Source organism: Pelecanus crispus (genome assembly GCF_030463565.1).
Source record: "Pelecanus crispus isolate bPelCri1 chromosome 25 unlocalized genomic scaffold, bPelCri1.pri SUPER_25_unloc_1, whole genome shotgun sequence".
Classification (NCBI taxonomy): domain Eukaryota; kingdom Metazoa; phylum Chordata; class Aves; order Pelecaniformes; family Pelecanidae; genus Pelecanus; species Pelecanus crispus.
Genome location: NW_027461232.1, coordinates 41,625 through 67,160, shown reverse-complemented (window position 1 = coordinate 67,160; position 25,536 = coordinate 41,625). Strand labels below are relative to the sequence as shown.

Below are 25,536 nucleotides of genomic sequence, written 5' to 3'. Positions count from 1 at the left end.
CCCCAGGGCATTAATTACCCCTCCAATTACCCCCATCCCTTCACCCCCCAGGACCCCTGCTGCCCCCCCAATTACCCCTCAACGCCCCCCACAGTCCCTAATTATCCCCTCAATTCCCTTACAAGATCCTTAATTACCCCTTAATTACCCCCCAAACCCCTAATTACCCTCTTAATTAACCCCCAGGCCCCTAATTACCCCTCCAATTGCCCCCCATCCCCTCACGCACCCCCCAGTACCCCCCCTTCCCCCCAATTACCCCCCAGAGCCCCCACAGTCCCTAATTACCCCCTCAATTCCCTCCCAAGAGCCTTAATTACCCCTTAATTACACCCACCCCCCCTAATTACCCTCATAATTACCCCCAGGCCCCTAATTACCCCTCCAATTACCCCCCAGCCCCTCACTCACCCCCCAGTACCCCCCCCAATTACCCCCCAGAGCCCCCCCAGTCCCTAATTACCCCCCCAATTCCCCCCCAAGAGCCTTAATTACCCCCCCAGCCCCTTAATTAGCCCCTTAATTAACCCCCAGCCCCTTAATTCCACCCCGGGCCCACCCAGCAGCGCCAGCAGCGCGGCCATGACGGCGGCCATGATGGCGGCGGCAGGTGTGGGCGGGGCCGGGCACACCTGGCCCCCGCCCACTCCTCCCCGCGCCCTGCTTATGGCCACGCCCCCTCCCCGGCTCCACCTGGGCGGGGTCATTAAGCGGGAGGGGCGGGGGGGGGGGAAGGACACCCCCCCCTCCCCGGTGGTTCCGCCCAGGTACCCCTAAGGCCGCGCCCACTCCGGGCAGGTGCGGGCGCGACCATTGCGGCGGCGCGGGGGGGGGGGGGGGAAACTGAGGGAAAAGGGCGGGAAGGGGGTGCGAATCTCCCCCCCCCCCCCCTCCGCTTTGGGGGGGGTCCTGAGCTCCCCCCCCAGTGCCATGAACCCCCCCGGAGCCTGGAGGTGGGGGGAAAGGGGGTTGGGGTGAGTGAGGGGCTGGGGGTAATTGGAGGGGGTAATTAGGGGCCTGGGGGGTAATTAAGGGGTAATTAGGGGGGTGGGGGGTAATTAAGGCGTAATTAAGGATCTTGGTGGGGAATTGAGGGGGTAATTAGGGGACTGGGGGGGCTCTGGGGGTTAATTGGGGGGGAGGGGGAGGTCCTGGGGGGTAAGTGAGGCCCTGGGGAGTAATTAGAGGGGTAATTAGGGGCCTAGGGGGTAATTATGAGGGTAATTAGGGGGGGTGGGGGGTAATTAAGGGGTAATTAAGGATCTTGGTGGGGAATTGAGGGGGGTAATTAGGGACTGGGGGGGCTCTGGGGGTTAATTGGGGGGGGCAGGGGGGGTCCTGGGGGGTAAGTGAGGCCCTGGGGAGTAATTGGAGGGGTAATTAGGAGCCTAGGGGGTAATTATGAGGGTAATTAGGGGGGGGTGGGGGGTAACTAAGGGGTAATTAAGGATCTTGGTGGGGAATTGAGGGGGTAATTAGGGACTGAGGGGGCTCTGGGGGTTAATTGGGGGGGCAGGGGGGGTCCTGGGGGGTAAGTGAGGCCCTGGGGAGTAATTGGAGGGGTAATTAGGAGCCTAGGGGGTAATTGTGAGGGTAATTATGGGGTTGGGGAGTAGTTAAGGGGTAATTAAGGATCTTGGGAGGGAAGTGAGGGGGTAATTAGGGACTGGTGGGGCTCTGGGGGGTAATTGGGGGGGTTGTGGGGGGTAAGTGAGGGGCTGGGGGTAATTGGAGGGGTAATTAGGGGGCTGGGGATAGTTATGAGGGTAATGGGGGGGTTGGGGAGTAATTAAGGAGGTAATTAAGGATCTTGTGAGGGAATTGAGGGGGTAATTAGGGACTGGTGGGGCTCTGGGGGGTAATTGGGGGGGCAGGAGGGGTTGTGGGGGTGAGTGAGGGGCTGGGGGGTAATTAGAGGGGTAATGAGGGACCTGGGGGTAATTATGAGGGTAATTAAGGGGTAATTAAGGCTCTTAGGCTCTTGGGAGGGAATTGAGGGGGTAATTAGGGACTGTGGGGGGCTCTGGGGGGTAATTGGGGGGGCAGGGGGGGTTGTGGGAGGTAAGTAAGGGCCTGGGGTAATTAGAAGGGTAATTAGGGGCCTAGGGGGTAATTATGAGGGTAATTAGGGGGCTGGGGGGTAATTAAGGGGGTAATTAAGGCTCTTGGGACGGAATTGAGGGGGTAATTAGGGACTGGGGGGGCTCTGGGGGGTAATTGGGGGGGCAAGGGGGGTTGTGGGGGGTGAGTGAGGGGCTGGGGGTAATTGGAGGGGTAATTAGGGGCCTGGGGGTAATTATGAGGGTAATTAGGGGGTTTGGGGAGTAATTAAGGAGGTAATTAAGGATCTTGTGAGGGAATTGAGGGGGTAATTAGGGACTGGTGGGGCTCTGGGGGGTAACTGGGGGGCAGAGGGCTCTCCTGAGGGGTAATTAATGCTCTGGGGGTTAATTATGAAGGTAATTAGGGGGGTTTCAGGGATAATTGTGGGGGTAATTAAGGATCTTGTGAGGTAATTGAGGGGTAATTAGGGTCCTGCAGGGCTTTGGAGGTGTCCTGGGGGGTAATTAGGTGCATAATTAAGGGCCTGCGGGGGTAATTAAGGCCCTGTGGGTTAATTGAGGGGGTAATTAAGGGGTTTCTGTGGTAAGTGGGGGGTAATTAAGGCCCGGGGGGTAATTAGCGGGGTAATTAGTGGCCTGGGAGGAATTGAGGGGGGGAGAGCGCAGCGCGCTCCCCCCGCCTGCCCCGAAGTGGTTCGGTCCGCGCGGCGCCCTGTGGGCGGGGCCAAAGGGGAGGGCGGGGCCAGGGGGGAGGGCGGGGTCAATGTGGGAGGGCGGGGCCTCCGGAGGAGGGGGCGGAGTTTAAACACTCCCCCCAGGCGTCCAGGGGGGACTCAGGGGTTTTGGGGGGACCCAGGTGTCCAGGGGGGACCCAGGGGTGTGGGGGCACCCAGGTGTCTTGGGGGCACCCAGGTGTTTTGGGGGCACCCAGGGGTTTGGGGGGGACCCAGGTGTCCAGGGGGGACCCAGGCATTTGGGGGGACCCAGGTGTCCGGGTGGGGCACCCAGGCATTTGGGGGGACCCAGGCATTTTGGGGGGACCCAGGTGTCTGGGGGTGACCCAGGCATTTTGGGGGGACCCAGGTGTCCTGGGGGGCACCCAGGCATTTGGGGGCACACAGGCATTTTGGGGGGACCCAGGTGTCCTGGGGGGCACCCAGGCATTTGGGGGCACACAGGCATTTTGGGGGGACCCAGGTGTCCGGGTGGGGCACCCAGGCATTTGGGGGCACACAGGCATTTTGGGGGGACCCAGGTGTCCGGGTGGGGCACCCAGGCATTTGGGGGCACACAGGCATTTTGGGGGGACCCAGGTGCCCAGGGGGGACCCAGGCATTTTTGGGGGACCCAGGCATTTGGGGGCACACAGGCATTTTGGGGGGACCCAGGTGCCCGGGGGGGTGACCCAGGCATTTTGGGGAGGCCTAAGTGTCCGGGGGGGGGACCCAGGCAATTGGGGGGACCCAGGCGTTTTGGGGGGACCCAGGTGCCCGGGGGGGACCCAGGCATCCGGGGGGCACCCAGGCATTTGGGGGGAACCCAGGGTGTCCGGGAGGGGCACCCAAGTATTTGGGGGGGCACCCAGGCATTTGGGGGCACCCAGGCATTTGGGGGGACCCAGGGTGTCCAGGGGGGGCACCCAGGCATTTGGGGGGGCACCCAGGCATTTCGGGGCACCCAAGCATTTGGGGGGGCACCCAAGCATTTGGGGGGACCCAGGGTGTCCGGGGGGGGGCACCCAAGCATTTTGGGGGCACCCAGGCATTTGGGGGGGGACCCAGGCATCCAGGGGGGACCCAAGTGCCTGGGGGGGGGACCCAGGCATTTGGGGGGACCCAGGGTGTCCGGGGGGGGCACCCAAGTATTTGGGGGGGCACCCCGGCATTTGGGGGGACCCAGGTGTCCAGGGGGGGCACCCAAGTATTTGGGGGGGCACCCAGGCATTTGGGGGGACCCAGCGTGTCCGGGGGGGGTACCCAGGCATTTGGGGGGACCCAGGTGTCCAGGGGGGCCACCCAAACATTTGGGGGGTCACCCAGGCGTTTTCGGGGCACCCAGGCATTTGCGGGGACCCAGGGTGTCCAGGGGGGCCACCCAAACATTTGGGGGGGCACCCAGGCATTTGGGGGCACCCAGGCATCCAGGGGGGACCCAAGTGCCTGGGGGGGAGACCCAGGCATTTGGGGGGACCCAGGGTGTCCGGGGGGGCACCCAAGTATTTGGGGGGACCCAGGTATCCAGGGGGGGCACCCAGGCATTTTGGGGGGGCACCCAGGCATTTGGGGGCACCCAGGCATTTGGGGGGGACCCAGGTGTCCAGGGGGGCACCCAGGCATTTTGGGGGCACCCAGGCATTTGGGGGGGACCCAGGTGTCCGGGGGGGGGCACCCAAACATTTGGGGGGGCACCCAGGCATTTGGGGGCACCCAGGCATTTGGGGGGGACCCAGGTGTCCAGGGGGGGCACCCAGGCATTTTGGGGGCACCCAGGCATTTGGGGGGGCCCCAGGGTGTCCGGGGGGGGGCACCCAGGCATTTGGGGGGGACCCAGGTGTCCAGGGGGGGCACCCAGGCATTTTGGGGGCACCCAGGCATTTGGGGGGGCCCCAGGGTGTCCAGGGGGGGCACCCAGGCATTTGGGGGCACCCAGACAGCCGGGCCGGAGGGTGCCACAGGCCCAGAGCGTCTCCCAAGCACCCGGGGGGGGGGGGGGGGGGGGGGGGACCCAGGGATTTGGGCGGGACCCAGGCGCCCTGGGTGGCCCTGCCCCCCCCCCCCCCCCCACCCACCCCCCCCCGTACATATTCCCGGCTGTGTGTCCCCCCCCACACACACACTCGCCCCCCCGCCACCACCCGGACGCCTGGGTCCCCCGCCGGACGCCTGGGTGCCTTTTTGGGGGGCACCCACCCCACAAGCGGTAGGTGGGGGGGGGCTGGGGGGGGTCCCCCAGATGCCTGGGTCCCCCGCCGGACACCTGGGTGCCTTTTTGGGGGGCACCCACCCCACAGCGGTAGGTGGGGGGGGGCTGGGGGGGGGTCCCCCAGATGCCTGGGTCCCCCGCCGGACGCCTGGGTGCCTTTTTGGGGGGCACCCACCCCACAGCGGTAGGTGGGGGGGGGCTGGGGGGGGGTCCCCCAGATGTCTGGGTCCCCCGCCGGACGCCTGGGTGCCCCGGGGGGCTGGGGGGGTCCCCCAGATGCCTGGGTCCCTTGTGGGGTGCGCAGGTTTGATGTGGGTGCCTGGGTGTCCCCCCTGGACGCCCGGGTCCCTTCTTTGGGTCACCCCCCCCCCCCCCCCCGACGCCTGGGTCCCCCCCCAGATTTCTGGGTCCCCTCCCCGGATTCCTGGGTCCCCAAGGGTCCCCATGGGGTCGTGACCCCCCCGGATTCCTGGGTCCCCCCCAAGATTCCTGGGTCCCCAAGGGTCCCCATGGGGTCGTGACCCCCCCAGACCCCCCCGGACCCCTGGGTCCCCCTCAGATTCCTGGGTCCCCAAGGGTCCCCATGGGGTCGTGACCCCCCAGACCCCCCCTGGACCCCTGGGTCCCCCCGGAATCCTGGGTCCCCATGGGGTCGTGACCCCCCCAGACCCCTCCGGACCCCTGGGTCCCCCCCAGATGCCTGGGTCCCCAAGGGTCCCCATGCGGTCGTGACCCCCCCAGACCCCCCCCGGACGCCTGGGTCCCCCCCGATTCCTGGGTCCCCAAGGGTCCCATGGGGTTGTGACCCCTCCGGACCCCTGGGTCCCCCCCAGATTCTTGGGTCCCCATGGGGTCGTGACCCCCCCGGATTTCTGGGTCCCCCCCCAGATTCCTGGGTCCCCAAGGGTCCCCATGGGGTCATGACCCCCCCAGACCCCCCCTGGACCCCTGGGTCCCCCTGGAATCCTGGGTCCCCATGGGGTCGTGACCCCCCCCAGATTCCTGGGTCCCCAAGGGTCCCCATGGGGTCATGACCCCCCAGGACCCCCCCTGGACCCCTGGGTCCCCCTGGAATCCTGGGTCCCCATGGGGTCGTGACCCCCCCAGATTCCTGGGTCCCCAAGGGTCCCCATGGGTCATGACCCCCCCAGACCCCCCCTGGACCCCTGGGTCCCCCCGGAATCCTGGGTCCCCATGGGGTCGTGACCCCCCCCAGATGCCTGGGTCCCCAAGGGTCCCCATAGGGTGACCCCCCCGACCCCCCCTGGACGCCTGGGTCCCCCCCGATTCCTGGGTCCCCAAGGGTCTCCATGGGGTCGTGACCCCTCCGGACCCCTGGGTCCCCCCCAGATTCTTGGGTCCCCATGGGGTCGTGACCCCCCCAGATTCCTGGGTCCCCATGGGGTCGTGACCCCCCCAGCCCCCCCGCAGCCACCTGGGTCCCCTCAGGGGGTGACCAGCAGCCCCCCCAAGAGCACAGTGGTGGCCCAGGGGACCCAGGTGTCCTGGTGTCCCCCCCCCCATGGCAGGGGGGGCGGGGGGTGACATCACTCCGTCCTGGGGACAAATGTCCCCTTGTGGCTTCGGTGGCGCTGCCAGGCTCCGAGGGGACCCAGGCATCCGGGGCCCTGCCCCCCCGCCCCCCCCAATGTCCCCTTGGGGACCCAGGCGTCTGGGTGGCCCCAGCCAAGGACCCCCCGGAGGCCTGGGTCCCCCCCCAAATGCCTGGGTCTCCCCCCAGAGGCCTGGGTCTCCCCCCAAATGCCTGGGTCTCCCCCCAGAGGCCTGGGTCCCCCCCCCAAATGCTGGGGTCCCCCCCAAATACCTGGGTCTCCCCCAGAGGCCTGGGTCCCCCCCCAAATGCTGGGGTCCCCCCCAAATGCCTGGGTCTCCCCCCAGAGGCCTGGGTCCCCCCCCCAAATGCCTGGGTCCCCCCCCGGAGGCCTGGGTCCCCCCCCAAATGCTGGGGTCCCCCCCAAATGCCTGGGTCCCCCCACGGAGGCCTGGGTCCCCCCCAAATGCCTGGGTCTCCCCCAGAGGCCTGGGTCCCCCCCCGGAGGCCTGGGTCCCCCAAATGCCTGGGTCCCCCCCCGGAGGCCTGGGTCCCCCCCCAAATGCCGGGGTCCCCCCCCAAATGCCTGGGTCCCCCCCAGAGGCCTGGGTCCCCCCCCAAATGCCGGGGTCCCCCCCAAATGCCTGGGTCCCCCCCCAGAGGCCTGGGTCCCCCCCCAAATGCCTGGGTCTCCCCCCAGAGGCCTGGGTCCCCCCCCAAATGCTGGGGTCCCCCCCCAAATGCCTGGGTCTCACCCCAGAGGCCTGGGTCCCCCCCCAAATGCTGGGGTCCCCCCCAAATGCCTGGGTCCCCCCCCGGAGGCCTGGGTCCCCCCAAATGCCTGGGTCCCCCCCCAAATGCCGGGGTCCCCCCCAAATGCCTGGGTCCCCCCCCGGAGGCCTGGGTCCCCCCAAATGCCTGAGTCCCCTTCCCGGACACCTGGGTCCCTCTCAAATTTCTGGGTCCCCCCCCAAACTCCTGGGTCCCCCCCCCCCAGATGCCTGGGGCCCCCTCAAATGTCTGGGTCCCTCCCAAACTTTTGGGTCTCCCCCCCAAATGCCTGGGTCCACCCTGGACACCTGGGTCCCCCCCAAAACCTTGGGTACCCCCAAACCCCTGGGTCCCCTTCCCAGACACCTGGGTCCCCCCAAAACCCCTGGGCCCCCTTCCTAAACCCCTGTGTCCCCCCCAAAACCCCTGGGCCCCCCTAAACCCCTGGGTCCCTCCCAAACCTCTGGGTCCCCCCCAAACCCCCAGGTCCCCCCATTGGCGTCCCCTTCCCAAACCCCCTGGGTCCCCCCCAAACCCCCTGGGCCCCCCCCAAACCCCTGGGTCCCCCCAAAAACCCTGGGTCCCCCCCCAAACCCCTGGATCCCCTTCCCAGACACCTCAGTCCCCCCAAACCCCTGGGTCCCCTTCCCAAACCCCTGGGTCCCCCCAAAACCCCTGGGTCCCCCCAAACCCCTGGGTCCCCTTCCCAAACCCCAGGGCCCCCCCCAAAACCCCTGGGTCCCCCCAAACCCCTGGGTCCCCTTCCCAAACCCCAGGGCCCCCCCCAAAACCCCTGGGTCCCCCCCAAACCCCTGAGCCCCCTTCCCGGCCGCCTGGGCCCCCCATGGTGCACACAGGCCCCATTGAGCCCCCACCCCAGGGTGGGGGGGACCCCGGCCTTCGGGGGGGCCCCAGGCACCCAGGAAGGGACCCAGGCACCCGGGGGGGGGGGGGGCACACAGAGGGTCCCTTTGTCCCCTCAGGCCGTGGGGGTGACACCGGCGCGTCAGGAATTTGTCCCTTGGCAGCGTGGGGGGGACCCAAGCGTCCGGGGGGGACCCAGGCGTCCGGGGGGGGGGGGGGGGACACCGTGCTTGGTGTTGTCACCCGTCCCCCGGCACCGCCTGGGACCGTCAGGCACTGGGGACAATGGGGACAATGGGGGACAGTGATGGGGGGGGAGAGGGACAGGGGACAATGGGGCTGGTGGGGGACAATAGGGGACAGTGGGGACGAGGGGGGACAGGGGTGAGGGACACTGGGGACACTGGGGGACACTGGGGACAGTGGGGGACAGGGACAATAGGGGACAGTGGGGGACAATGGGGATGAGGGGGGACAGGGGTGAGGGGACACTGGGGACAGTGGGGACAATGGGGGACAATGGGGGGACAGGGACAATAGGGGACACTGGGGGACAATGGGGACACTGGGGGACAGGGGTGAGGGACACTGGGGACACTGGGGACACTGGGGACACTGGGGGACAGGGACAAGAGGGGACACTGGGGACACTGGGGGACAATGGGGGGACAGGGACAATAGGGGAAATGGGGACGAGGGGGGACAGGGGTGAGGGACACTGGGGACACTGGGGACACTGGGGGACAGGGACAAGAGGGGACACTGGGGACACGGGATGAGGGGGGACAGGGGTGAGGGACACTGGGGACACTGGGGGGCACTGGGGACACTGGGGGACAGGGACAAGAGGGGACAGTGGGGGACAATGGGGATGAGGGGGGACAGGGGTGAGGGGACACTGGGGACACTGGGGACACTGGGGGGACAGGGACAAGAGGGGACAGTGGGGGACAATGGGGATGAGGGGGGACAGGGGTGAGGGGACACTGGGGACACTGGGGACACTGGGGGGACAGGGACAAGAGGGGACAGTGGGGGACAATGGGGATGAGGGGGGACAGGGGTGAGGGGACACTGGGGACACTGGGGGACAATGGGGGGACAGGGACAATAGGGGACAGTGGGGACGAGGGGGGACAGGGGTGAGGGACACTGGGGACACTGGGGGACACTGGGGACACTGGGGGACAGGGACAAGAGGGGACAGTGGGGGACACTGGGGATGAGGGGGGACAGGGGTGAGGGGACACTGGGGACAGTGGGGGACAGGGACAATAGGGGACAGTGGGGACAATGGGGGACAGGGGTGAGGGGACACTGGGGACAATGGGGGACAGTGGGGACAATGGGGGACAGGGGTGAGGGGACAGTGGGGGACAAGGGGGGACAGTGGGGGACACTGGGGGGACAGGGACAATAGGGGACAGTGGGGGGACAGTGGGGGGATAGGGGTGAGAGACACTGGGGACAATGGGGGACAGGGACAATAGGGGACAGTGGGGACAATGGGGGACAGGGGTGAGGGGACAGTGGGGGACAAGGGGGGACAGTGGGGACAAGGGTGGGGGACACTGGGGACACTGGGGGACGGGGTGAGGGGACACTGGGGGACAATGGGGGACACGGGGGGACAATGGGGGACACGGGACAGTGGGTGACAATGGGGGACAGGGGTGAGGGGACAGTGGGGGACACTGGGGACAGTGGGGACAAGGTGGGATAGGGTTGAGGGGACACTGGGGACACTGGGGGATGGGGGACACTGGGGACAATGCGGGGACAGGGACCTTGGGGACACTGGGGACACTGGGGATGCTGGGAAGGGGATACTGGGAGGGGACATTGGGGATGTTGGGGACACTGAGGACACTGGGGGACACTGGAAAGGACACTGGGAGGGGACACTGGGGACAGTGGGGGACACTGGGGACATTGGGGACACTGGAAAGGATACTGGGAGGGGATACTGGGGACACTGGGGGATACTAGGGACACTGGGAAGGGACACTGGGGACATTAGGGTTGTTGGGGACACTGGGGGACACTGGGAGGGGACACTGGGGACACTGGGAGGGCACATTGGGGATGTTGGGGACACTGGGAGGGGACACTGGGGACACTGGGAGGGCACATTGGGGATGTTGGGGACACTGGGAGGGGACACTGGGGACACTGGGAGGGCACATTGGGGATGTTGGGGACACTGGGGTCACTGGGGACACTGGGGACACTGGGAGGGCACATTGGGGATGTTGGGGACACTGGGAGGGGACACTGGGGACACTGGGAGGGCACATTGGGGATGTTGGGGACACTGGGGTCACTGGGGACACTGGGGACACCGGGGTCACCCTCCGTGTCCCCCAGCCCCCGCCATGAGGCCGGTGGCCGCCGCCCTCCCCACCGCCCTGCTGCTGCTGCTGCCACTCCCCCCAGGTACTGGGAGCACTGGGGGGGAACTGGGAGGGACTGGGGGGAAATGGGGGGGGAACTGGGATCACTGGGGGGAACTGGGAGGGACTGGGGGGGAACTGGGAGGAACTGGGGGGGGACTGGGAGGAAGTGGGGGTAACGGAGGACTGGGAGGGAACTAGGAGGGACTGGGGGAGACTGGGAGGAACTGAGGGGAACTGGGATCACTGGGCGGGAACTGGGAGGGACTGGAGGAGACTGGGAGGACTGGGGGGAACTGGGAGGACTGGAGGGACTGGGAGGGAACTAGGAGGGACTGGGGGAGACTGGGAGGAACTGGGGGGAACTGGGATCACTGGGTGAGAACTGGGAGGGACTGGGGAGACTGGAAGACTGGGGGGAACTGGGAGGACTGGAGGGACTGGGGAGGACTGGGAGGGACTGGGAGGACCGGGAAGGTGAGGGGGTTGGGGGACTGGAAGGACTGGGAGGGAACTGGGAAGGACTGGGAGGGACTGGGGGGAAATGGGAGGGAGTGGGGGTAACTGGAAGGACTGGGAGGACTGGGAGGGACTGGGAAGAGCTGGAACTACTGGGGGGGAACTGGGGGAGACTGGGAGGGCTGGGAGGGACTGGGAAGGACTGGGGGGACTGGGAGGAACTGGGAGGGACTGGGAGGACTGGGAAGGCGGGGGAGTTGGGGGACTGGGAGGAACTGGGAGGGACTGGGGGTAACTGGGAGGACTGGGAGGGACTGGGGGGAACTGGGAAGGACTGGGAGGGACCGGGGGGAACTGGGAGGACTGGGGGGAACTGGGAGGACCCCATCATTAGACACCTCGTTATTAGCCCCGGGGGATGCTCAGACCCCTTTATTAGACCCCAAAGCTGCCCAGCCCCCATTAACAGGCCCCGGGGGAGCACCAGAACCCCATTAACAGCCCCAAAATGGGCAAAACCTCATTAATAGCACCAGAGGCACCCAGAGCCCTGTTATTAGGCCAAATAGACCCTCAAAACCTCGCTATTAGACCAAATAGATCCTCAAAACCCCGTTATTAGGCACAACAGATTCTCAAAACCCCGTTATTAGGCACAACAGATTCTCAAAACCCCGTTATTAGACCCAATCAATGCTCAAGAACCTGTTGTTAGACCCACAAAATGATCAGAACCCGCATTATTAGACCAAATGGATCATCAAAACCCCATTATTAGACCCAATGGATCCTCAAAACCCTGTTATTAGACCCAGTAGATGCTCAAACCCCCGTTATTAGACCAGATAGATCCTCAAAACCCCATTATTAGACACAGTTGATGCTCAAAACCTCGTTATTAGACCAAATAGATCTTCAAGAACATGTTATTAAGCCCAGAAAATGATCAGAACCTCGTTATTAGACCCAATAGGTGCTCAAAACCCCATTATTAGACCAAATAGATCCTCAAAACCCTGTTATTAGACCCAATAGATGCTCAAAAACCTCATAATCAGAGAAAATAAGTGTTCAAAAACTTGTTATTAGACCCATAAAATGATCAGAACTCCCTTATTAGACCCAATGGATCCTCAAAAACCTCATTATTAGACCAAATAGATGCTCAAGAACCTGTTATTAGGCCCAGAAAATGATCAGAACCCCATTATTAGACATAATAGATTCTCAAACCGCCCTTATTAGACCAAATAGATGCTCAAAACCCCGTTAGTAGCACCAAGGGACACCCAGAACCCTATTAGGAGCCCCGAGGGATACTCAGAACCCCATTATTAGACCCAAAACATGCTCAGAACCCCGTTATTAGACCCAGAAAATGCTCAGAACTCCGTTGACAGCCCCAAAGGATGCTCAAAACCCCGTTATTAGCCCAATAGATGCTCAAACCCCTGTTGTTAGACCCGATAGATGCTCAAACACCCCGTTATTAGACCAAATAAATGCTCAAAACCTCGTTATTAGACCCAGTAGATGCTCAAGACCCCGTTATTAGACCCAGAAAATGCTCAAAACCCCGTTATTAGACCCCGAGGATGCTCAAGACCCCGTTATTAGACCAAATAGATGCTCAAGACCTCATTATTAGACCCAATAGATGCTCAAAACCTCGTTATTAGACCCAGTAGATGCTCAAAACCCCGTTATGAGACCTGGTAGATGCTCAAAACCCATTATTAGAGCAAATAGATGCTCAAAAAACCCCATTATTAGACCAAATAAATGCTTAAAACCCCGTTATTAGACCCAGTAGATGTTCAAAACCCCGTTATGAGACCAAATAAATGCTCAAACCCCCATTATTAGACCCCGAGGATGCTCAAGACCCCGTTATTAGACCAAATAGATGCTCAAGACCCCGTTATGAGACCAAATAAATGCTCAAAACCTCATTATTAGACCCAGTAGATGCTCAAAACCCCGTTTTGAGACCTGGTAGATGCTCCTGGTAGATGCTCAAAACCCCATTATTAGAGCAAATAGATGCTCAAAATCCCGTTATTAGACCAAATAAGTGCTCAAAACCTCGTTATTAGACCCAGTAGATGCTCAAGACCTCGTTACCAGCCACAAAGGATGCTCAAAACCCCGTTATTAGACCCAGTAGATGCTCAAGACCCCGTTATTAGACCCAGAAAATGCTCAAAACCCCGTTATTAGACCCCGAGGATGCTCAAGACCCCGTTATTAGACCAAATAGATGCTCAAGACCTCATTATTAGACCCAATAGATGCTCAAAACCTCGTTATTAGACCCAGTAGATGCTCAAAACCCCGTTATTAGACCCGGTAGATGCTCAAAACCCCATTATTAGAGCAAATAGATGTTCAAAACCCCGTTATGAGACCAAATAAATGCTCAAAACCCCGTTATTAGACCCCGAGGATGCTCAAGACCCCGTTATTAGACCAAATAGATGCTCAAGACCTCATTATTAGACCCAATAGATGCTCAAAACCTCATTATTAGACCCAGTAGATGCTCAAAACCCCGTTATGAGACCAAATAAATGCTCAAAACCTCATTATTAGACCCAGTAGATGCTCAAAACCCCATTTTGAGACCTGGTAGATGCTCAAAACCCCATTATTAGCCCCAATAGATGCTCAAAACCCCGTTATTAGACCAAATAAGTGCTCAAAACCTCGTTATTAGACCCAGTAGATGCTCAAGACCTCGTTACCAGCCACAAAGGATGCTCAAAACCCCGTTATTAGACCCAGTAGATGCTCAAGACCCCGTTATTAGACCCAGAAAATGCTCAAAACCCCGTTATTAGACCCCGAGGATGCTCAAGACCCCGTTATTAGACCAAATAGATGCTCAAGACCTCATTATTAGACCCAATAGATGCTCAAAACCTCGTTATTAGACCCAGTAGATGCTCAAAACCCCGTTATGAGACCCGGTAGATGCTCAAAACCCCATTATTAGAGCAAATAGATGCTCAAAACCCCATTATTAGACCAAATAAATGCTCAAAACCCTATTATTAGACCCAGTAGATGCTCAAAACCCCATTATTAGACCCAGAAAATGCTCAAAACCTTGTTACCAGCCCCAAAGGATGCTCAAAACCCCGTTATTTGCCCCGATAGATGCTCAAGACCTCATTATTAGACCAAATAGATGCTCGAGCTCCTGTTGGCGTCCCCAAAAGATGCTCAAAACCCCGTTATCAGACCAAATAGGTGCTCAAAACCCTGTTATTAGATCCAGAGGATGCTCAAAACCCCGTTATGAGACCCGGTAGATGCTCAAAACCTCGTTATTAGACCCAGAGGATGCTCAAGACCCCGTTATTAGACCCAGAAAATGCTCAAAACCTCGTTACCAGCCCCAAAGGATGCTCAAGACCTCATTATTAGACCAAATAGATGCTCAAGCTCCTGTTGGTGTCCCCAAAAGATGCTCAAAACCCCGTTATTAGCCCCAATAGATGCTCAAAACCCTGTTGTTAGACCCGATAGATGCTCAAAACCCCGTTATTAGACCAAATAAATGCTCAAAACCTCGTTATTAGACCCAGTAGATGCTCAAGACCTCGTTACCAGCCCCAAAGGATGCTCAAAACCCCGTTATTAGACCCAGTAGATGCTCAAGACCCCGTTATTAGACCCAGAAAATGCTCAAAACCCCGTTATTAGACCCCGAGGATGCTCAAGACCCCGTTATTAGACCAAATAGATGCTCAAGACCTCATTATTAGACCCAATAGATGCTCAAAACCCCGTTATGAGACCCGGTAGATGCTCAAAACCCCATTATTAGAGCAAATAGATGCTCAAAACCCCATTATTAGACCGAATAAATGCTCAAAACCCCGTTATTAGACCCAGTAGATGTTCAAAACCCCATTATTAGACCCAGAAAATGCTCAAAACCCCGTTATTAGACCCCGAGGATGCTCAAGACCCCGTTATTAGACCAAATAGATGCTCAAGACCTCATTATTAGACCCAATAGATGCTCAAAACCTCGTTATTAGACCCAGTAGATGCTCAAAACCCCGTTATGAGACCTGGTAGATGCTCAAAACCCCATTATTAGAGCAAATAGATGCTCAAAATCCCGTTATTAGACCAAATAAGTGCTCAAAACCTCGTTATTAGACCCAGTAGATGCTCAAGACCTCGTTACCAGCCCCAAAGGATGCTCAAAACCCCGTTATTAGACCCAGTAGATGCTCAAGACCCCGTTATTAGACCCAGTAGATGCTCAAATGACCTGGTAGATGCTCAAAACCCCATTATTAGAGCAAATAGATGCTCAAAACCCCGTTATTAGACCAAATAAATGCTCAAAACCCCGTTACTAGACCCAGTAGATGCTCAAGACCCCGTTATTAGACCCAGAAAATGCTCAAAACCCCGTTATTAGACCCCGAGGATGCTCAAAACCCCGTTATTCGCCCCGATAGGTGATCGGGACGCCCTCATTAGATCCCCCAGGGACACTCAGGCCCCTGCTGGCGCCCTGGGTGGGGGTCGTCCCCCCTGACAGCGGGTGTCCCCCCCCCCCAGGGACCTCAGGTGGCCCCTGGGCCGCCTGGATGCCCCCGGCGGTCGCCGGGCTCTCGGGGACCTGCGTGGCCGTACCCTGTCGTTTTGGCTACCCAGAAGAATTACGGCCGGCCACCGTTCACGGCTTGTGGTATTTCGGGAGCCCTTATCCCAAAAATTATCCCCCTGTGGTGGCCCCGGTCGAGGACAGGAGCCGTCCACGAGAGCTTCACCGGGCGAGCGAAGCTGGTGGGAGATCCGGGCGTCCGAGATTGTTCTCTCTTGCTGGGACCCCTCAGCCCCGAATTAGCCGGGAAATATTATTTTCGGGGGGATTTAGGGGGTTATAACCAGTACAGCTTCTCCGAACATACGACGTTGGAGGTGTTGGGTGAGTTTTGAGGGGGCCTGGATGCCTGGGGCCCTTTTTTAGGGGGCTTGGATGCCTGGGGCCCTTTTTGGGGAGGGGGCTCGGGTGCCCGGGACACCATTTTAGGGGGTCTGGACACCTGGGTCCCCTTTGGAGGTGGGGTGGGAAGGGGGTCTGAACACCTGGGTCCCGTTTTTAGGGGGCTTGGGTGCCTGGGTCCCTTTTTTAGAGGGGGCTCGGGTGCCCGGGACACCATTTTAGGGGGTCTGGACACCGGGTCCCCTTTGGAGGTGGGGTGGGGAAGGGGGGTCCGAACGCATGGGTCCCGTTTTTAGGGGGCTTGGGTGCCTGGGTCCCTTTTTTAGAGGGGATGGGGAGGGGTCTTGGGTGCCCGGGACACCATTTTAGGGGGTCTGGACACCCGGGTCCCCTTTGGAGGTGGGGTGGGAAGGGGGCCCGAACGCATGGGTCCCTTTTTTAGGGGCTTGGGTGCCTGGGTCCTATTTTTAGGGGGCTTGGATGCCCGAGTCCCTTTTGGGGAGGGGGCTCGGGTGCCCGGGACACCATTTTAGGGGATCTGGACACCTGGGTCCCCTTTGGAGACGGAGTGGGGGGGGTTCCCCAATCCCGGATGCCTGGGTCCCTGCACCCCAATGGGGGGGGTTCCCCAATCCCGGACGCCTGGGTGCCCAGACCCCAGTGGGGGGGTTCCCCAATCCCGGACACCTGGGTGCCCAGACCCCAATGGGGGGGTTCCCCAATCCCGGACGCCTGGGTCCCCAGACCTCAATGGGGGGGTTCCCCAATCCCGGACGCCTGGGTCCCCAGACCCCAGTGGGGGGGGTTCCCCAATCCCGGACGCCTGGGTGCCCAGACCCCAGTGGGGGGGTTCCCCAATCCCGGACGCCTGGGTCCCCGCACCCCAGTGGGGGGTTCCCCAATCCCGGATGCCTGGGTGCCCAGACCCCAATGGGGGGGTTCCCCAATCCCGGACGCCTGGGTCCCGAGACCCCAGTGGGGGGGTTCCCCAATCCCGGACGCCTGGGTGCCCAGACCCTATGAGGGGGGTCCCCAATCCCGGACACCTGGGTGCCCAGACCCCAGTGGGGGGGTTCCCCAATCCCGGACGCCTGGGTCCCCAGACCCCAATGGGGGGGTTCCCCAATCCCGGACGCCTGGGTCCCTGCACCCCAGTGGGGGGTTCCCCAATCCCGGATGCCTGGGTGCCCAGACCCCAATGGGGGGGTTCCCCAATCCCGGACGCCTGGGTCCCGAGACCCCAGTGGGGGGGTTCCCCAATCCCGGACGCCTGGGTGCCCAGACCCTATGAGGGGGTCCCCAATCCCGGACACCTGGGTGCCCAGACCCCAGTGGGGGGGGTTCCCCAATCCCGGACGCCTGGGTCCCCAGACCCCAGTGGGGGGGTTCCCCAATCCCGGACGCCTGGGTCCCCGCACCCCAGTGGGGGGGTTCCCCAATCCCGGACGCCTGGGTGCCCAGACCCCAGTGGGGGGGTTCCCCAATCCCGGACGCCTGGGTGCCCAGACCCCAATGGGGGGGTTCCCCAATCCCGGACGCCTGGGTCCCCAGACCCCAGTGAGGGGGTTCCCCAATCCCGGACGCCTGGGTCCCCACACCCCAATGGGGGGGTTCCCCAATCCCGGACGCCTGGGTGCCCAGACCCCAGTGGGGGGGTTCCCCAATCCCGGATGCCTGGGTGCCCAGACCCCAATGGGGGGGTTCCCCAATCCCGGACGCCTGGGTGCCCAGACCCCAATGGGGGGTCCCCAGTCCCAGACGCCTGGGTGCCCAGACCCCAGTGGGGGGGTTCCCCAATCCCGGACGCCTGGGTGCCCAGACCCCAATGGGGGGGTTCCCCAATCCCGGACGCCTGGGTGCCCAGACCCCAGTGAGGGGGTTCCCCAATCCCGGACGCCTGGGTCCCCACACCCCAATGGGGGGGTTCCCCAATCCCGGACGCCCTGGGTCCCCCAGACCCCAATGGGGGGGTTCCCCAATCCCGGATGCCTGGGTCCCCGCACCCCAATGGGGGGGTTCCCCAATCCCGGACGCCTGGGTGCCCAGACCCCAATGGGGGGGTTCCCCAATCCCGGACGCCTGGGTCCCCAGACCCCAGTGGGGGGGTTCCCCAATCCCGGATGCCTGGGTGCCCAGACCCCAATGGGGGGGTCCCCAGTCCCGGACGCCTGGGTGCCCAGACCCCAATGGGGGGGTTCCCCAATCCCGGACGCCTGGGTGCCCAGACCCCAATGGGGGGTTCCCCAATCCCGGACACCTGGATTCTCTCCCAGAGGAACCAGTCCTGGAGGTCCCCCCCGAACTGGTGGCAGGAGAGGAGGTAGAACTCCGATGTCGCGTCCCCGATAACTGTCCCCAACTTCGACCCCGGGTGGGTTGGGAAGGGACCGAGGAGCTTCTGGAAGCATCCGAACGGGAATTACGAGAGGACGCGGCCGGAGCTGGCACCATCTTGGCCCTTCTACGATTTCGACCCCGTCGAGAAGATGGTGGCCGGCGGCTGGGTTGTAGGGTGGCCTTCGCCAACAGCACCCTGGCTTTCGAGGCCACCGTCGCCCTTGATGTTCAGTGTGAGTTGGGGTCTGGATCCTTGGGGTCCCCCTTCCCCCCATGCCTGGGGTCCCCTCGGATGCCTGGGGTCCCCCCAGATGCCTGGGTCCATGGGTGGGGAACACCCGGCTCCCCCCAATGCATGGGGTTGGGTGGGGAATGCGTGGGTTCCCCCGGACACCTGGGTCCCCTGGGGAGGGTTTTGGGGTTCCCCAGACACGCGGGTCCCCCTGGGACACCTGGGGGTCCCCCCAGATGTGTGGGGGTCCCCCCAGATGCCTGGGGTCCCCCAGATGCCTGGGTCCATGGGTGGGGAACACCCGGCTCCCCCCAATGCATGGGGTTGGGTGGGGAATGCGTGGGTTCCCCCGGACACCTGGGTCCCCTGGGGAGGGTTTTGGGGTTCCCCAGACACGCGGGTCCCCCTGGGACACCTGGGGGTCCCCCCAGATGTCTGGGTGCCCCCCCCAGATGCCTGGGGTCCCCCCAGATGCCTGGGTCCATGGGTGGGGAACACCCGGCTCCCCCCAATGCATGGGGTTGGGTGGGGAATGCGTGGGTTCCCCCGGACACCTGGGTCCCCTGGGGAGGGTTTTGGGGTTCCCCAGACACGCGGGTCCCCCTGGGACACCTGGGGGTCCCCCCAGATGTGTGGGGGTCCCCCCAGATGCCTGGGGTCCCCCCAGATGCCTGGGTCCATGGGTGGGGAACACCCGGCTCCCCCCAATGCATGGGGTTGGGTGGGGAATGCGTGGGTTCCCCCGGACACCTGGGTCCCCTGGGGAGGGTTTTGGGGTTCCCCAGACACGCGGGTCCCCCTGGGACACCTGGGGGTCCCCCCAGATGTCTGGGTGCCCCCCCAGATGCCTGGGGTCCCCCCCAGATGCCTGGGTCCATGGGTGGGGAACACCCGGCTCCCCCAATGCATGGGGTTGGGTGGGGAATGCGTGGGTTCCCCGGACACCTGGGTCCCCTGGGGAGGGTTTTGGGGTTCCCCAGACACGCGGGTCCCCCTGGGACACCTGGGGGTCCCCCCAGATGTGTGGGTGCCCCCCCAGATGCCTGGGGTCCCCCCAGATGCCTGGGTCCATGGGTGGGGAACACCCGGCTCCCCCCAATGCATGGGGTTGGGTGGGGAATGCGTGGGTTCCCCCGGACACCTGGGTCCCCTGGGGAGGGTTTTTGGGGTTCCCCAGACACGCGGGTCCCCCTGGGACACCTGGGGGTCCCCCCAGATGTCTGGGTGCCCCCCCAGATGCCTGGGGTCCCCCCAGATGCCTGGGTCCATGGGTGGGGAACACCCGGCTCCCCCAATGCATGGGGTTGGGTGGGGAATGCGTGGGTTCCCCCGGACACCTGGGTCCCCTGGGGAGGGTTTTGGGGTTCCCCAGACACGCGGGTCCCCCTGGGACACCTGGGGGTCCCCCCAGATGTCTGGGTGCCCCCCCAGATGCCTGGGGTCCCCCCAGATGCCTGGGTCCATGGGTGGGGAACACCCGGCTCCCCCAATGCATGGGGTTGGGTGGGGAATGCGTGGGTTCCCCCCGGACACCTGGGTCCCCTGGGGAGGGTTTTGGGGTTCCCCAGACACGCGGGTCCCCTGGGACACCTGGGGGTCCCCCCAGATGTGTGGGTGCCCCCCCAGATGCCTGGGGTCCCCCCAGATGCCTGGGTCCATGGGTGGGGGAACACCCGGCTCCCCCCAATGCATGGGGTTGGGTGGGGAATGCGTGGGTTCCCCCGGACACCTGGGTCCCCTGGGGAGGGTTTTGGGGTTCCCCAAACACGCGGGTCCCCTGGGACACCTGGGGGTCCCCCCAGATGTGTGGGGGTCCCCCCAGATGCCTGGGGTCCCCCCTAATCCCTCTCCACCCTCCCTAGACGAGCCGCGGGTGCTGGAGGTCTCGGGTCCCGGCGAAGCGGTGGAAGGGACGGCGGTGGAATTAGGGTGCGAAGCCGAGGGGCGACCACCCCCGTTACTCTCCTGGTTCCGGGGAGTCACGGTGTTACGGGAAGAACCGGTTTCAACCAGTCTCCGCCTGCTTTTACCCGGGGTGGAACCGGATCACGCCGGGACCTACAGCTGCGTGGCCGAGAACCGGCACGGACGCCATAACCGGAGTCTTCAGCTTCATGTGGCCTGTGAGAGCCTGCGGGGGGCGCCCTTGGGGGTGGGGTACGCCTGGGTCCCCTTCTTGGGGGTCCCCTTCTTGGGGGACCCCTTCTTGGGGGACCCCTTCTTGGGGCCACTCCTGGGTCCCACTCTTGGGGGACCCCTTCTTGGGGGACCCCTTCTTGGGGCCACTCCTGGGTCCCACTCTTGGGGTACCCTTCTTGGGGCCACTCCTGGGTCCTTTTGGGGTGGGTGGGCAATCCTGGGACCCCTTCTTGGGGCCACTCCTGGGTCCTTTTGGGGTGGGGGGGGGCAATCCTGGGACCCCCCCCTTAGGACACTCCTGGGTCCCATTCTTGGGGGACCCCTTCTTGGGGGTCCCGTTCTTGGGGGACCCCTTCTTGGGGGGCCCCTTCTTGGGGGCCACTCCTGGATCCCCTTTCTTGGGGGACCCTTTCTTGGGGGACCCCTTCTTGGGGCCACTCCTGGGTCCCACTCTTGGGGGACCCCTTCTTGGGGCCACTCCTGGATCCCCTTTCTTGGGGGACCCTTTCTTGGGGGACCCCTTCTTGGGGCCACTCCTGGGTCCCACTCTTGGGGGACCCCTTCTTGGGGCCACTCCTGGATCCCCTTTCTTGGGGGACCCCTTCTTGGGGGACCCCTTCTTGGGGCCACTCCTGGGTCCCACTCTTGGGGTACCCCTTCTTGGGGCCACTCCTGGGTCCTTTTGGGGTGGGGGGGCAATCCTGGGACCCCTTCTTGGGGCCACTCCTGGGTCCCATTCTTGGGGGACCCCTTCTTGGGGCCACTCCTGGGTCCTTTTGGGGTGGGGGGGGGGCAATCCTGGGACCCCCCCCTTAGGACACTCCTGGGTCCCATTCTTGGGGGACCCCTTCTTGGGGGACCCCTTCTTGGGGCCACTCCTGGATCCCCTTTCTTGGGGGACCCCTTCTTGGGGGACCCCTTCTTGGGGCCACTCCTGGGTCCCACTCTTGGGGTACCCCTTCTTGGGGCCACTCCTGGGTCCTTTTGGGGTGGGGGGGGCAATCCTGGGACCCCTTCTTGGGGCCACTCCTGGGTCCCCTTCTTGGGGGACCCCTTCTTGGGGGACCCCCTTCTTGGGGCCACTCCTGGGTCCTTTTGGGGTGGGGGGGGGGCAATCCTGGGACCCCCCCTTAGGACACTCCTGGGTCCCATTCTTGGGGGACCCCTTCTTGGGGGTCCCGTTCTTGGGGGACCCCTTCTTGGGGGACCCCTTCTTGGGGCCACTCCTGGATCCCCTTTCTTGGGGGACCCCTTCTTGGGGGACCCCTTCTTGGGGCCACTCCTGGGTCCCACTCTTGGGGTACCCCTTCTTGGGGCCACTCCTGGGTCCTTTTGGGGTGGGGGGGGGCAATCCTGGGACCCCTTCTTGGGGCCACTCCTGGGTCCCCTTCTTGGGGGACCCCTTCTTGGGGGACCCCTTCTTGGGGCCACTCCTGGGTCCTTTTGGGGTGGGGGGGGGCAATCCTGGGACCCCCCCCCTTAGGACACTCCTGGGTCCCATTCTTGGGGGACCCCTTCTTGGGGGTCCCGTTCTTGGGGGACCCCTTCTTGGGGCCACTCCTGGATCCCCTTTCTTGGGGGGACCCTTTCTTGGGGGACCCCCTTCTTGTGGGACCCCTTCTTGGGGGACCCCTTCTTGGGGCCCCTCCTGGGACCCCTGGGAGGGTCCCTACTGGGTCCCCCCCAAAAACCTGGGTCCCCCCTGAACTCCTGGACCCCCCCAAGCACCTGGGTCCCCCCCCCCAAACACCTGGGTCCCCCCCCTCACCCCCTTTTCCCCCCTCCTTATAGACGCCCCACGCTCACCCATACTCAACGGCTCGCTCTGGGTGGTGGCGGCGAGCCGGTGACGGTGACCTGCGGTGCCGCCAGTCACCCCGCACCCATCGTGACGGTGACGCGGGGACGCCGGGTGGTGGCCACCGCCGTCTACGAGCCCCAGGTGACCATGACCTTGGCGGCCGCCAGACCGGAGGATGCCGGGGAATACCTGTGCCGGGCCGAGAACCAGCACGGGGAGAGCAGCCTGGCCTTCAACATCACTGTCGAGTGTGAGTTTTGGGGGTGCAGGGGGGGTACTAGGGTCCCTAAGGGAATATTTGGGTCCCTAGGGGCGGGTAATTGTTGTCCTCAGGGGGGTATTGGGGTCCCGAAGGGGTTATTGGGGTGTCTAAGGGGTTATTTGGGGTGTCTAGGGGTGGTATTGGGGTGCTGATGGGGGTCCTGGTGTCCTAAGGGGGGTATTTGGGGGGGTACTGGGGTCCCTGAGGGAGTATTTGGGTCCCTAGGGGCGGTAATTGTTGTCCTAAGGGGGGTATTGGGGTCCCGAAGGGGTTATTGGGGTGTCTAAGGGGGGTATTGGGTGTTATAGGGAGTATTGGGGTGTCTGAGGGGGTATTTGGGTGTCTATGGTGTTATTGGGGGGCTAATGGGGGTCCTGGTGTCCTAAGGGGGGTATTTGGGGGGTATTGGGGAGCCTAGGGGGGTACTGGGGTCCCTAAGGGAGTATTTGGGTCCCTAGGGGCGGTAATTGTTGTCCTCAGGGGGGTATTGGGGTCCCAAACGGGGTATTTGGGTGTCTAAGGGGGTATTTGGGGTGTTATAGGGAGTATTGGGGTGTCTGAGGGGGTATTTGGGTGTCTACGGGTGTTATTGGGGGGCTAATGGGGGGTCCTGGTGTCCTAAGGGGGGTATTTGGGGGGTACTGGGGTCCCTGAGGGAGTATTTGGGTCCCTAGGGGCGGTAATTGTTGTCCTAAGGGGGGTATTGGGGTCCCGAAGGGTTATTGGGGTGTCTAAGGGGTTATTTGGGGTGTCTAGGGTTGGTATTGGGGTGCTGATGGGGGGTCCTGGTGTCCTAAGGGGGGTATTTGGGGGGGTACTGGGGTCCCTGAGGGAGTATTTGGGTCCCTAGGGGCGGTAATTGTTGTCCTAAGGGGGGTATTGGGGTCCCGAAGGGGTTATTGGGGTGTCTAAGGGGGGTATTGGGGTGTTATAGGGAGTATTGGGGTGTCTGAGGGGGTATTTGGGGTGTCTAGGGGGTTATTTGGGGTCCCAAGGTGGTATAGGGTGTCTAAGGGGGGTACTGGGGCCCCTAAGGGGGGTACTGGGTGTCTGGGGGGTATTTGGGGTCCCAAGGGGTATTGGGGAGTCTAAGGGGGTATTGGGGTGTCTGGGGGGTATTGGGGTGTCTAAGGGGTATTTGGGGTGTTATAGGGAGTATTGGGGTGTCTAAGGGGGGTATTTGGGGTCCCAAGGGGGTATTGGGGTGTCTAAGGGGGTATTGGGGTGTCTGGGGGGTATTGGGGTGTCTAAGGGGGTATTTGGGGTCCCAAGCGGGTATTGGGGTGTCTAAGGGGGTATTTGGGGGTCCCAAGGGGTTATTGGGGTGTCTAAGGGGGTATTGGGGTGTCTGGGGGGTATTTGGGGGTCCCAAGGGGGTATTTGGGGTGTCTAGGGGGGTGCTGGGGTCCCTAAGGGGGGTATATGGGGTGCAGGGTGTGTTTTTGGGGTCCCAGGTGTGTTACGGGGGGTCCCCCAACCTCCTGGGACCCCTGGTGACATTTCGGGGTGTCGTCGTGTGTGTGTGGTGTGTCCCCCCCCCAGTCCCCCCCATCCTTCTCCCTGATTCCCGCTGCACCCCGGGGGGGATGGGGCACGTTGCGTCTGTTCGGCCTCCGCCATCCCCGAACCGGCCGTGACCTTTGACCTCCCATCCCGAAACGTCACCGTCACCGAGGGTCACCGCGATTACACCGTCACCACCCCGGGACGGGGGACGGGGGGCGTCGTCACCGTCACCGGGATCCTCACACTTCGGGGGACGCTTGACCCCTCGCTTGGCCGTCCTTTGCTCCGCCCACAACCCCCACGGCAGCGTCCAGCAACAATTGCGCTTTCATCATCCCGGTAAGTCACCGCGTCAGCCGGAGCGTCACCGTCACTTGTCACCGTCACCCGGTGTCACCCCCCCGGGAACTGTTGTGGGGGGTGGGAATTATTGCCAGGATTTTCCCACGCCCCATTGACCCCGTGGAGGGGCGGGAGTCACCCCAAATCCCATCAGGAACCGCCTGTCACCATGTCACTCATCCGGGTGTCACCGTCACCTGGTGTCACCCCCCAGGAACTGTTGTGGGGGGTGGGAATTATTGCCAGGATTTTCCCACGCCCCATTGACCCCGTGGAGGGCGGGAATCGCCCCAAATCCCATCAGGAACCGCCTGTCACCTTGTCACCCGTCCGGGTGTCACCGTCACTTGTCACCGTGTCACTCATCCGGGTGTCACCGTCACCCGGTGTCACCCCGTGGGGACAGTTGTGGGGGGGTGGGAATTATTGCCAGGATTTTCCCACGCCCCATTGACCCCGTGGAGGGGCGGGAATCCCCCCAAATCCCATCAGGAACCGCCCCCACTCTGTTATTTGCCCCCCCAGGGGGTATTTACCCCCCCAGGGTGATATTTGCCCCCCCCGGGGTTTATTTGCCCCCCCCAGCCCCCCAAATCCCCCCCAGCCCCTATTGGGTGGCACGAGAAATTCCTGCCATCAATTCCCACGCCCTGGGGGGGGGGGGGCCGGAACTGCCCCCCACTCTGTTATTTACCCCCCCCAGGGTGATATTTGCCCCCCCCGGGGTTTTTTTTGCCCCCCCAGCCCCCCAAATCCCCCCCAGCCCCTACTGGGGGGCACGAGAAATTCCTGCCATCAATTCCCACGCCCCGGGGGGGGGCTGGAACTGCCCCCCACTCTGTTATTTGCCCCCCCAGGGGGTATTTACCCCCCCCGGGGGTTTATTTGCCCCCCTAGGGTGGGATTTGTCCCCCCCAAATC

At 62.9% G+C, this 25,536-nt stretch overlaps 1 protein-coding gene across 1 annotated transcript; it reads left to right on the top strand.

Moving 5' to 3' along the window:
* The first annotated feature begins 10,547 nt into the window (after positions 1-10,547).
* Positions 10,548-25,323, top strand: LOC142596793 (Schwann cell myelin protein-like). Its single transcript, XM_075727265.1, is given in 11 exon segments — positions 10,548-10,608; positions 15,609-15,784; positions 15,786-15,978; positions 18,270-18,566; positions 20,428-20,688; positions 22,496-22,537; positions 22,540-22,755; positions 24,310-24,351; positions 24,354-24,535; positions 24,537-24,612; positions 25,319-25,323. Coding segments are annotated over 11 exon segments (1,551 nt in total).
* The last annotated feature ends 213 nt before the right edge of the window (positions 25,324-25,536 follow it).